The sequence below is a fragment of the Chinchilla lanigera genome, unplaced genomic scaffold (assembly GCF_000276665.1).
Source record: "Chinchilla lanigera isolate Chin_1 unplaced genomic scaffold, ChiLan1.0 scaffold00082, whole genome shotgun sequence".
NCBI classification, from domain to species: Eukaryota; Metazoa; Chordata; class Mammalia; order Rodentia; family Chinchillidae; genus Chinchilla; species Chinchilla lanigera.
The window spans coordinates 1488958-1501890 of record NW_004955483.1 but is presented as its reverse complement, the minus strand read 5'-3'; the positions used below and the strand labels follow the sequence as shown (position 1 = coordinate 1501890).

The window sequence follows — 12933 nt, the reverse complement described above, 5'->3', positions numbered from 1 at the left end:
TGGAGTGAAATTCTGTATCCTTCTTGTTTTTTTCAGCTACAGGAATAGGTTGTAACTAGTTAAGGCTGGGGGAAGAAGGGAGAAAATTAGGCATATCATTTGAAAAAGTTATAACAGAAACATATCAGCCAGATGTTTGAGTCAGACTATCAGTGGTACTGAACCATTCCCCCAAAGAAGGAAGAGAAATGCTGAGTTCGGTCAATGCATCTAGAATGTTCTGAAGTTTGAAAGGCACGTTCTCTGTGACTACCCATCTAAGTGCTTTCTTTATTTTATTGCTAGATGACTCCTAAATCCAAAAGGAAGAGTATCCACAGCCGGATGCTGCGGCCTGTTTCCAGGGCCTTTGGTGAGTATGTGGCCAGCACCGACCATTTGCCTGTCACTAGAAGCGTTCCCACAGGACCTGAGGCCACTCTGGCCATAGTGCAGAGGGGCCCTGTATGTGTGAATGGTTTTTTTCCTGATAGGCTAAAAATGACTTTTCTGAATTTTCTATCCATCCCTCTGCATTACACTTTGGCCTTGAGCTCTGTTTTGTTGTAGAGATGGAGTTTGACCTGGACAAAGCGCTGGAAGAGGTGCCGATTCACGTAGAAGACCCGCCCTTCCCATCTGCCAGGCAGGAGAAGAGGAGCTCAGGGTTTATCTCTGAGTTGCCCTCTGAGGAGGGCAGGAAGCTGGAGCACTTTACCAAGCTGAGGCCAAAGCGGAACAAGAAGCAGCAGCCCACGCAGGCGGCGGTAGGTGGGCACCTGGCGGAGGCCTTCTCTCCCCACACCCCAAAGGTGTATAGTTGTGGAGACCAGGCCCTATCTATGCACAGTGTACATGTGAAGCATCTTTACTTGCTGCTGTGTAACTCTTAGAGAACTACACTGTAAAGTTTCCCACCCCTCAGAAACTCTTAGAAGACCCTAGAAAAACACCAGGCACTGGGGTGAGATGTCCATAGCATTTTATAGAGTCTGGGAAAATACAAATTCACTAGCAAAAAACTTATTTGTAATTGATTTTGGGGTGTACACATGGATCTCCCCCTCCATGCGTGGGCCTCCTGCTGAGGCCTCCCTGTCTGCTGAGCTGCACACCGTGGGCCCAAGTGGCCCCGAGTGGGTGCATCAGGCTGTGACTCAGCGTCTTGCTCCCCTTGCCCCAGTGGAAGGTGGAATTGTTAGTGCAGAGGGGCCTGAGTGTGATTGGCACGTTAATGCCTTGCCTGTCCTGAAATAGCCAAGCTTCTAGACAAATTGTCCCATCTCCTGGCTCTTCTGTCTCTTCGCAGTCACCAGGATCTTCCGTCCCTGCCTGCTCACCCCAGAACCACCCTGAAATTCATCCTAACCCCATCCTGACTGAGTCCTAACCTGGCATTCTCCCCAGCTGTTCTTCCTGTTCCCTGATGTCTGCATAGTGCGTGAAACTGGAGGGGGAGCCCTTCCTCAAGGGCGCTGTCTTGCTGATCCTGGAGTTGTCGCTCACTGGATTTCCCACAGAGCCCCCTGTTTTCTATCCATCCATGTGTGCTCTGCTGCCTGAGCCCCACGGGCAGGCTCTCTGCTGCTCACAGCGACTGTCATGCGGCAGCCGGCCTTTCAGAGATGAGTCTGCCTCCTGAGCACCTCAGGCCCACAGGGCTCAAAGCCCAGAGCTTTGCGTACCTGCCACCCTGCCCTTCTGTTAAGTCCTTTGTCCCTTGAGGGGCATCACTAGTAGATAGACTAGAAACTCGGGCCTGGCCTGGTCACCCGCTCTCCCCCTTCCTCCTTGCTAGGTGAGCCTCACTGCTCTCCCCCAGGCTGGTAACTACTCTCACATCTTTCAGATCTTTTCTCCACTGAGTCCACACTTCTACCTGCAAGCCCTCCCTGCCTCTGCGCGGGACTCCGGGAAGGCTTGTATCATAGACTGCACAGTGCAGAGCTCGAGCAACCCTCCCAGGCCGATCTCTCATCACATACTTCACATCCTATTTCCTCCACCCTCTTCTCCTCTGTAGTTCGGGTAGGGTTGTGGCTTCTCACCCACAGCGATATGCTCAGCTCTCAGAAGGCACTCGGTGTTGCCGAATAGTTACTGGATAAAGTGGTGGGAGGCAGGAAACACAGCTGGACGAGGGTCCCAGCAATCGGCATGGTCAGCAGTTACTCGCTGCAGATCAGGCTCTTGTGTTGGGTTTATTGACCTCATTTGAATGATGTAGATTAACACCACTTCAAAAACAAAAACCTTCTGTATGCATTATTTTCCAACTTATTTGATTTTAGATTCTTTAGTGCACTACTGTGTAATTTCGGAGTGATAAATGTTTTCCTTTTAAATAAGGGAAAGGCTTTGTGGGGTGGGTACTAGGGATTAAATACCAGGTCATTGCTCTAGGCTATGTCCCCGGTCCCTTTTATGCTTTTGTTTTGAAACAAGGTCTTACTAAATTGCCCAGGTTGGGCTCAAACTTGAGATCCTCTTGCATAAGCCTCCCAGAGTGTTGGTGTTACAGCCTCTGCCACCATTCCTGCTTGAAAACTGTTTTCTATTTTAAAGAAAGAAATAAAAAACAATAAAAATGATACAGAATTTCAAAACAAGGTGATAGGAAATTAACAGTGGTTATTATATTGTATGTTGCTATCTTCAAAGTAGTTGCTCAATTTACCAGATCAGGCATGCAAAATTGATCAAACAGTATAAGCACTAGCTCTTTTCAAACAGGGAAAAAGATACCTTCCCACCCAATAACTCACACTGTAGATTCCAGATCGTTACTGAATAAATGGTTCTGTGGAGAATCATCAGCAGTGTCGTGTATGTGAAATGGTGGCGTAAGCTTCCCCGTGTTTAAGTCAGTGACTGTTGGAAAGGGAATTTTGCGTTCTCTTTTCTTTATGCATTTGAAAAGTGGAAGGAAGCTGTGAAGGGAGCTGGGGCTGGAGTGTACTAGAAACTGTAGGAAGATGGGATTTCTTTTCTTACCCGTTATGGCTGAAGTTCTGGTAAGAAAAGACAGATTAACAAGAGAAAAGCATGACCAAAGGTATGTAATCTAGGTTTTTACCACATGGGCTCCTTCATAACTGAGTACCCGAAGGAACGGGGAAATCTGTCCTTTTCTGCCCAGTCTGATGAGGAGGCAGATCATTGAGGAGGCATGGGAGCAGACAAAGCAGAAGGGTCTCATGGTTCTGGGGCACCTGGTGAGGGCTGTGAGCCCAGGTTCTTTCAGAGATGAGAACATTCCTGTCCTCCAGGAACAGGGAGGACGCCTGTGGAGGAAGGCTTTGCTAACTGCTTCTGGTGGGACAGGGGTTGCTTTCTTGTGCCTGCTGTTTTCCTGAGTCCGCTAGGGCCATATTCTGGAATACTGTATCCTGAGCTCCATTGATGAATCCTGCAGAGATTTTGCTTTTGTATCCACTCAGACAGGGAATCTCTGTTGAGTCCCAAGTAAAGGTTATGGCCAGAAGCTGACTAGACCTGGCGTTTCCCCAGAGCTCTTTTGGCTGGGAACCATGGTACAAGATTTTTCTGATTTTTGCAGGGAAAGTGCTTTTACTTCATGAGTCCCCTGGGCTGCCGTTTTCCTGGTGCCGTCTTGTCTCAGCCCCAGGAAATTGCCACACAGGTGCAGCTTCACATTTTTCAATGAGGAGTAGGAAGAAGTGGATGGTTGGGCTGTGATCACTTGCATTACTAATTCTCAGTCACAGCAGTCATTTACTAGTATCAGTGTTTTTCTTGCTAGGATTCAGTAGACTTTGCTCATCCTAAACCCTAGTCTGACTTTTCAGGAGCCCATCCTTGACCCCTGCTGCCCCTGATGAGAACATCCAAGTGTCAGAATTCTCAAAGCCCTGGCTAGCTCAAATGCTAATATATGCTGAGTGTGGTGGGGCACAGCTGTAAACCCAGCACTCAGGAGACTGAGACAGGAGGATCACTGTGAATTTGAGGCCAACCTGGGCTACATAATGAGCCCAAGGCCTGCCTGAACTACATAGTGAGACCCTGTCTCAAAAAAAGAGATAACATGCCATGTCTCCTGGGCCAAAATACACAAATGAAAATTATGTAAGGATGAAAAGTTGATAACCAGCTTATTTTTAAGAAGAAACAAATACTTAATCTCAGGTCGAATTATAAACATTTAAAACTGGCAATCATGTTATAAATGATGGATCTAGATTTAGTTCTATAGTTTAATTCCCACTCACCTCCAAAAACAAAATCATCATCACAAGAAATAAAAATGCCAGCTTCTTTTTCTTTTTTCCACTTAATGAGAATATACATAAAGACTCAGCCTCATGCTACAGCTGATGTGCTCCAAGAATTTAATGTTCTACCATTGCAGCAAAGCAGGGTGAGACCGACACGCACACTTGCTTTTAGCAGTTGTGTCTGAACAAGGCTTGTGGTCTTTCAGAGCCTGAACTAACTTGTCTCTAAAATAACAGCACTGGCAAGCTCAAGGTCGTGAGTTCGGTTCCCGGTACCAGAGAAAAACCAAAAAATAAAAAAATAATAAAATAAAATAAAATAACGGCACTGCAGCCAGAAATGGTGGCACACATCTGTGATCCTAGCACTTTGGGAGGCTGACGCAGGGCAGTCATAAATTCAAGCTCTGCCTGGGCAGCATAGTGGTTTACAGAGATCCTGTCTCAAAAAAAAAAAAAAAATAAAGAGGTATGAGGATGTGGCTCAGGGCAAAGGCTCTGACTTCAATCTCCAGTCCTGCAAAACAAACTGTACAAAAACCTACATTGCCTACCCTCTTGAATTTTCATGAGAAATAAGTGGGACGGGAGTGTACAGTCCTGTATTAAATGCAATATTGTCCTTCAAAGCTATTGTTTCATTAGTATTAGCTGTCTTTATAATATGAATGCTGTATGTTTGTTTTACCTTTGCTCTCTATTCCCCACTCCCACACTAAAATGAGGAAGAAAGGAAAGAGTCTGATTTGATGTCACTCTTAAGGAACAAGGCAACAAATTCTACAAAAATTCCTATTCAGAAGTATTTTCTGTGTTGAAGGGACTCTCAGAAAGTCTGTGCTTTTAGGGAAAGAGCTTCACGTGGGTGAAATGTAAAAGAAAACCAGGCTCAGTGGCACACACCTGTAATCCCACCTATTCCAGTGGCCAAGGCAGGAGGCTCACAGAGTCCAGGCCCGCCTGGTTGAGGTGGTGAGACCCTATATCAGAGTAAAGTGAGGAGGACCAGAGATTTAGCTCTGTGGATGAGGCCCTAGATTCCATAGCCAGCACTGAAAGAAAGAAAGAAAGAAAGAGAGAGAGAGAGAGAGAGAGAGAGAGAGAGAGAGAAAGAGAGAGAAAGAGACAGAGACAGAAAGAAAGAAAGAAAGAAAGAAAGAAAGAAAGAAAGAAAGAAAGAAAACAAAAAAAAAAGAATGGAAATGCCAGTTCTGAAGGTACCAGACTGCCCCAGCACACCTGTGAAAGGGCAAAACAGAGAAAATTTAGTGGGGGAACTGTAGCTCATGAGTGGAACACTGGTCAGTCTAAGAGCTAAACTTCTATTGTGTCAACTCCCTGATATTTTGAGGTTTATTTCTCTCATGTCCTAGTGGGTATTTCTGACCAGGGACCCTATGGTGATCATCCAGAGGCTCTGCTGCCTTATTTTATGGCTCCACCTTCCCCTTGGGGTGCAGCCATTCAGCTGGAAGTTGATGTGTGTAAAGTCTGCACACACCAGAGGTTTGTGGGCCAGACCCAAAAGCTGCAAACTTGACTTTCATCTAAATTCCATCAATAGGGACTTGGCCACGCTGTAAATAAGCCTGAGAAATTCCATCCACAGGGCCTGTGAGGAACAGAGGCCTGCTGTGGCCTCTGTATCCTCCAGGCTCAGTTCCTGCCTGCTTTTACCTGTCCCAACTGCAGGTGAAAGGTTCTGAGGAAGAACAGAGACTGTGGGATAGAGGACAGCACCCCGGTCTCTCGATCAGACTCTGCCACCCGTGAGAACTATCTCCCCAAGGAGGGAGCTTTAAGGATGATCCAGGCATTAGTCAAGGGAGTGTGAAGTCAACTTCCTCTGAGTTGGTGTCCTACACCTACAGCTGCTTTGCTTTGGTGCCATGTCAGTGCTGATCAGTTTGCTGTGTGATCTTGGCACAGCCCTGCACCCCTGGCCCGGGGATGAAACATCCACTCTAATTAAAGCTCATGCACCCCTGCTACTGCATTTCCTCCTCTGTGTTTTGAATGACAGCATCACAGTGTTCGAAGGGCCTTTGAAGCCACCTTGTCCAGCCCCTTGCCAAGAATAGCCATCCGCTGGCCATTCCTTCCACACTGACCTCTTTCTCTGAAGCTGCTATTTTCTAAAAGCTCTTCTTAGTTGCAAATTTTTTGTTTTATTTTGTTAAAAATCTTTACAGTTGTGATGTAGCCACCTTGTTTTAGTCTTCTGGAGTGGCACATGTTGTGTAAGTCTCTTCTCTGGAATTACGAATATTTGTGGGTCATTGCAAGGTCTTTTCTTCTTCAATCTAAATCTCTCTCTCTCTCTCTCTTCCGTGTTCCTCATACTATTCTGCCTGCAATGTATTTACAAGTCCTACTCTGCTATGAATAAATTGCAGGATTGGCCATTTCACTCCCTCCTTTTAAAAACCGTACTCCTTGTCAGCCCATTTGGGACCCTCCTGTGTCCCAGTAAATTTTCCTACTCTTAAAAAAAAATACTGTACTCTTATTAATTCATTCGGATTTTGCTTACTTATATAATGATATATCATTCAGGGGCCAGTGTTGGCCTTACCTGCGAAGATCACCTATAATCTGTTGTTCTAAGCATATTTCTGGCAAAGGTAAGAGGCAAACATGCAATAGAATTTAGAACGTGTAATCAGAACTTACCTGGAAGTGCTGGTAAACATCCAGTTACAGCTCACAGCCCCCAAATGAACCACATTTCTACCCCAGTATGCAAAGGAATCTAGGAAGATCAGTTGCAGTTGATCACATTCATCCTCTAAGTCAGTGTTTCATTACTAAGTAAACAAGAGACCAAACGAGAAGTGTAGCAGTTTCTGCTGTTACTAGTTCTGTTGAGAAATTTTTTGTCTGTCCCATTTCACTATTTTGGTTCAAAGAATAGTGTTTGGGTTTTAATTTTAGCAGTTCCTGGGATTGATAACTTTTCTTAATCTGCTACTGTGATGAATCACATTGACAGATTTTTCTAATGTGATGCCACTATTGATCACGATATTTTTGCTGAGTTTTATTATGCTGCTAAGGCATTGTTCTCCAAAATGTTTTTTGTTTGTTTGTTTGATTGGTTGGTTTTTGTTTTTGTTTATTTTTTGAGGTAAGAGCTCACTTTGTAATTCAGAGTGGCCTTTAATTCATTATTATAGCCCAGGTTGACCCTTAACTCCCTGAGATCCCCCTGCTTCAGCCTCCCGAGTGCTGGGATTACAGGAAGGTGCTTGGATTACAGGTGTGCACCACCTCATCCAGCCATTCCCAATATGTTAATAGGATTTTTGCATCTATGTGCATAAATGAGAGTCCCACACCTTTTCTTTTTGTCTGGACAGTCCATCTACTTTGGGATTCACAGTTACACTATATTCATAACCTGAGTTGGGAAGCGCTCTCTCTTTCCTAGTCTATGCAGCAGTTTGCCTTTAATAGAGATTGCCCATTCCTTTTCTGAGAAGCTGTTGGGGCCGAAGTGTCTGTGTGAGGCAGGTATATGGTACCCATTATGTTTTTTTTTTAACTAGGATTTTTTGTTGTTGTTTTTTGTTTGGTTGGTTTTTACTATAGATATGTTTAGGTTACATAATTCTTCCTGAGACCATTTTGATAATTTGTATTTTTCTATAATGTTGTCATTTGGTCTAATCATTTATTTCTAGAATTCTTTTAAAAGTTTTAATCTCTGCTATATTGATAGCTCATCTCCTTTTTCTCATTTCCAATTCATTTTAAAGCCCTTTGTGATTATTCAGTTTTGTGGCTTTGTTATTAATCTCTTTCAAAGAATGAACTTGAGTTTAATCTTGTTTGTTAATTTTTGTACATTGCGTTCGTTTCATCTCCTCAGGCTCCTTGTTTCCACTTGCTTCTTTAGCTCCTCAGTCTTCTGTGCTTCATATACGCATCAGATCATGTGGTTGCTCAGCTTGCTAATTAGCACCTTTTGTGTGTATCTGTTCCTTCCTGCCCATTTCTCTCCACCCAGTCTGTGAAGATGGGGTGAGTTTTGGCGGCTGCCCTGTCAAATCCAGGTGCAGTGTCCCATCTCCCTACAGTAATCACGTTAAGAGTCCTAGCAGAGGGAAGACAGAGGGTGGTCTGAATTGTCCTCAGTCCTCATAATCACCTCCTAAGCATTCGCAAATTATCCTTTTAGCATATAGGTCTACACCAGGTGTAAAGTCTGCCTTCTTTATTTCTCAGATAGCAGCGTCCTTCTGATTTTCTTTGCAGGCACTGCTGTGGGACGGAGAAAGCAGCCAGGCTGACCAGGGCTGAGCTTTCTGCCTTCCTTTCCACAGCTGCGCGACTCTTTCCACTCTGACGTTTATCCTCCTTGACAGAAAAGACGAGAATCCAGTCTTTTCCTCTGCTAGAAAATGAGATAAAGCAGCTTGTGCGTTTGGCCTTGAACTCCTTCATGGACTTCATTTCACCCTGTGCTCCGGCTTCTCTGCTGCTGTCCTCGCAGCCCCCTCCTGCTGCCTTCCAATTAGCAGCTGCGCTTTAAAGCGGCCCTCACTGGCGGTCTCCCGGCAGTTCTGGACTGCTCAGATCCATCTACTCTGGTGTCTCTGTCTCTAAAGTGAGAGGGCTGGGCTGGGGATCCATAGGCCTGGCCTGGCCTGCAGGGAGCAGATGGCTTTGTTCAGCTCTGTGCCTCCATCTCTGAGACCCTGACCTTCTCTGCATCCCTGGAGAACCTCGCACCAGCTGTGAATTCTCTTTCAAAGCGGGGGAAATGGCAGGGGCGAGGGGAAAAATTATACAAGTAAAGTGTAATGTTTTGCTCTTAAAACAGAAAGGAGAGTCGTTTGAGGAAAGCCCCGTATTAAGGCCATGTGTCCTGGGTCACATGCTTCTTAAACTATCAGTTGGGTGACCTGTATGGTGCCCTCCACCCTCTGAGTCACTGTTTGACCTGTGACTAACCAACAACTAAGAGAAAACTTTCAGCTCAGGGAAGAGATGTGAGAGTTAAGTCGTAGTGTACAAAACACATGCAGACTACCAAGCTCTTTCCCAGCATGAGGGACTGCTATTGCCAGAGGTAGTCTATTCTCCATTCTTTTTCAAAAAGAAAAATGTTGAGACAAACAAGTTGTGTACTGCTTTGTCATCTGGAGTCAATATAAATGTTGAGAGTGAGCTTCTTTCTCTGTATTGCTGAATTAAGAACCTTGCTTGTTCTGTTTGTTGTAAAATATAGCAAAACCTTGCTCTGATCAGGGTGAAGTACGTGCAGATGAGTGGCGTCGTTGTTTCTGTTTCATTATTCTGTTATCCACAGTCACATTGCCTATTACCTGTTATCGCCTCACTTTTTAGCATTTCTCAAATGTGAACTCTTCACAGCCTGTTAGGTCCAAGCTTCTGATATGTCAGTCAGCATGAGTCCCCACCTGGCAGGATGCTTCCATTGGATTTTATAAACATTCTGTCCGATTCTTTCTGTTAAGGTTACAGTTGTACACATAGCTTATATTCCCGTAGACTATGTGGTGCCCGTTTTAGTGAGTCTCGTTCCTCTCCTGTCCCATACATACTACCATGAATCTAGCAATCAGTGTTTACTGAGTGGAGCTGGATGTGATTAATGCTGCTTTTGTTTGCCTTGCAGGTTTGTGCTGCTGCCATAGTCTCCCAGGATGGGGAGCAGAATGGTCTTATGGGGAGAGTGGATGAAGGTGTAGATGAATTTTTTACTAAGAAAGTGACCAAAATGGATTCCAAGTGAGTTCATTTGATTCTCGTACTATAATACTATTTAATTCACATTTAGATTACTATCAATTACAACTTAACTTAGTGTAGGAAGTCTAACTTCATAAATAAGATTTACTGTTCTATGAGTTTTACAAAATAGGATCTCCAAGCGAACCTTATCAGTGTGACTGGGAACTTATTAGAAGTGCAGATTCTCTGCCTCTCTGCTATACCTACTGAATCAAAAACTCTTGAGGTGGGGCCCAGCAGTCTGTGTTCAGAAGCCTTCCAGGTTATTCTGAAGCATGCTTAAGTGTGAGAACTGTTGTGATAGTTTAAACTCAAACTCAGAACCGTACCACACAAGGTATTTCTTTGGGGCAGTGATGGCAAACCTTTTGGAGTTTTTGATGATAACAGACAGCCATCTGTGGCACATGTGCCATAGGTTCACCATCACTACTACAGGGCTTTATCACATTCATCCATATGATTCCATGACGGGGCTCTGAGCATCAGCAGGCTGGAATTGCTTTCTGTAGACATTCTTCTTATTCATAATAGGATGCATTTGCTGTTGGGGGCATAGCTAAGTCATCAATAAATGGCACGATCTGACAATGTCATAATGAGAGCGGCATTAGTGGAGAGGTTTCAGGGTTAGCCTCTAAAGAGTTTTCTTATTATTAATAAGATGGAATTTCCTTGAAAGACAGTTCAGTGTTACTTCTGCAAATAGTTGTTTAACTTGAAACACTTCAGTTTGTAGGCATAATTTGTACCAAGTTATTTAATCCCCAAGGAAATGCAGATCCATGCTATAAAACATTCCTGCCATGGATCTGTGTCTGCGAAGTGTTCTTCTCCTTGAGACACAAAACTCAGGAATGAACTTAATCCACACTGATAAGCAGAGGACGGGTGGCGGGGCACAGGTGAGGAGGAACCAGTCCTTTCTTACACGGCTGTGTCTTATCTTGCCTCAGCAGGATGGTGAGGGAGAAATAAGTTCAATTTTTATATCCATAACGCTATAACTTACTTAATCTTGTAAGCTTTAAGACCCAATTATTTGCTGTCTTTGACACTGGCCTTGAAGCTGAGCATCCCATACTTGGCAAAATCCTACTCTGTCTTTCAAGATTCCCGTGACTATTCTGCTCCCCACAAAAATATTAACTGCCTTTTCCCTGCAACTGACGTACTGCCTTTTGTTCAGCCTGTGCATATGTCTGTTGGCGCGCACGCAATCCTTGGAGAGTCCATTTAGCTTTTAATTCTTTCATAGAATAAGGAAAAGATAGGTGCATTTTTTTGTGTTAAAGATTCAAGAAATGCCAGCATAACCAGAACACAATGGAAAGTCCCCCTCGATGAATTGCTCTCAAGTCTGTTTTCGCAAAGGGGATGCTGTTTTCAGGAGCAATACCTGAGTCTTGTTATATCTTACTACTTCAGTGTCTCATTACAGACCAGTTTAAAAGTCTGACACTGCTAATGGTTGTATGGAGACGGTCCTTGCCTGTCTCCATATAAACTACAGATACCTTCCTAGGCTCTTCAAAACCTTTGGAAATTTGTATTTAGTTAATGGGGAGATTCACGAGCATTTGAAGTGAACTGTGCACACTGTTAAGCCTGCCCCTGTGTGATTTCTTCTTCCATGAATGCTGCTTTCATCTTTAATTGGTTTTGAGTGGATTAAATGAATTTATTTGGTCTTGAAGTAAAATTAGATACATTTTTAAAATTTTAAAAATTTCTTTATTAGTACATGTTTGGAGTGCATCATGTTTCTGTTCTTTGTGCGGAGTTGGTACATGGATACAACACGTCTTAATTCCTTTTCTCCTCCCCTTTCTGCATCTCTCTACCCTCCATGCCTCCCCTGCATTTCTTCATCCCCTTTCCCTCTGAGGAAGATCTTTCTCTTCCTAGTATCCTTTTTTTAATGTTCCAGACTTTTTTTTTATATTAAAGAGAATAGTAAAAAAAAAAGAAAAAACCCAGTAGCAAAATACTAACATCACAGACAAAAACAAAACAAAGCAAGAACATTAAAAATGATACAGGGTTTCAAAACAAAATGATAGGAATTAACAGTGGCTGTTATATTACATAGTGTTATCTTCATCAAAGTTGCTCAGATTACCAGATTTGAGAATGCAGGATTGATCAAACCGTTAAAGAGAATTAAAAAATAATAATAATTAAAAGAAACTTAAGAGACAATGCAGAGTTTCACTAGACAAGGTGGCAGGAATTCACCAATGGTTAATATATTGCATATTGTTGTCTTCAGATCAGTTGAGATTACCAGATATAAGTACACAAAATTGGTCAAAATTTTAAAAAAATTAAGCATCACCTATTCCTTTCAATAAACAAGCAGACATTAGCAATACAATCAAAGGAGGGAACACGTATTATATTTTATTTTGCTCTTATAATCTGGGTTTCTCATATAAGAAAAACCATGCAAGATTTAAATTTGTGTGTCTGATTTATTTCGCTTAACATTGTGGTCTTATGGTCCATCCACTTTCCTGCAGATGACTCGAGTTTACTATTTTTGTGGCAGAGTAGTACTCCTTTGTGGGTACATACCACATTTTCTTTATCCATTCATCTGTTGATAGAAATATAGGCCGCTTCCAAGATTTAGCTATTAGGAACTGTGCTGCTATGGTATGCATGGGTCACTGTAATACAATGTTGTTCAGTCTTTTGGGGAAGATATCTACAAGAGGAATAGCTGGGTCAAATGGAATCTCTAGTTTTAGATTTTTTAGAAATTTCCATAGTGATTTTACTAGTTTGCATTCTCACCAATAGTGCACAAGGATTTATTTTTCTCTGCAGCCTCACCTGCATTTGTTATTATTTGATTTCTGAATGATGGCTATTCTCTCCAGGGTATGATGGAATCTCAAAGTTACAATTTATATTTCTCTAAAGGCCAGCAATGTTGAACATTTTTTTTCAT

The 12933-nt window shown here is 43.1% G+C and overlaps 1 protein-coding gene across 5 annotated transcripts in view; it reads left to right on the top strand.

The window, feature by feature from the left end:
- Lrrc16a (leucine rich repeat containing 16A) overlaps positions 1-12933 on the top strand; it is a 306943-nt gene that overhangs the window by 268908 nt on the left and 25102 nt on the right. For all 5 annotated transcript variants that reach the window (XM_013503829.1, XM_013503832.1, XM_005403347.2 and 2 more), the window contains 3 exons: positions 286-352; positions 550-746; positions 9862-9974. In XM_013503829.1, coding sequence (XP_013359283.1) covers positions 286-352; positions 550-746; positions 9862-9974 — 377 coding nt within the window. The remainder of the gene's footprint in view (positions 1-285; positions 353-549; positions 747-9861; positions 9975-12933) is intronic.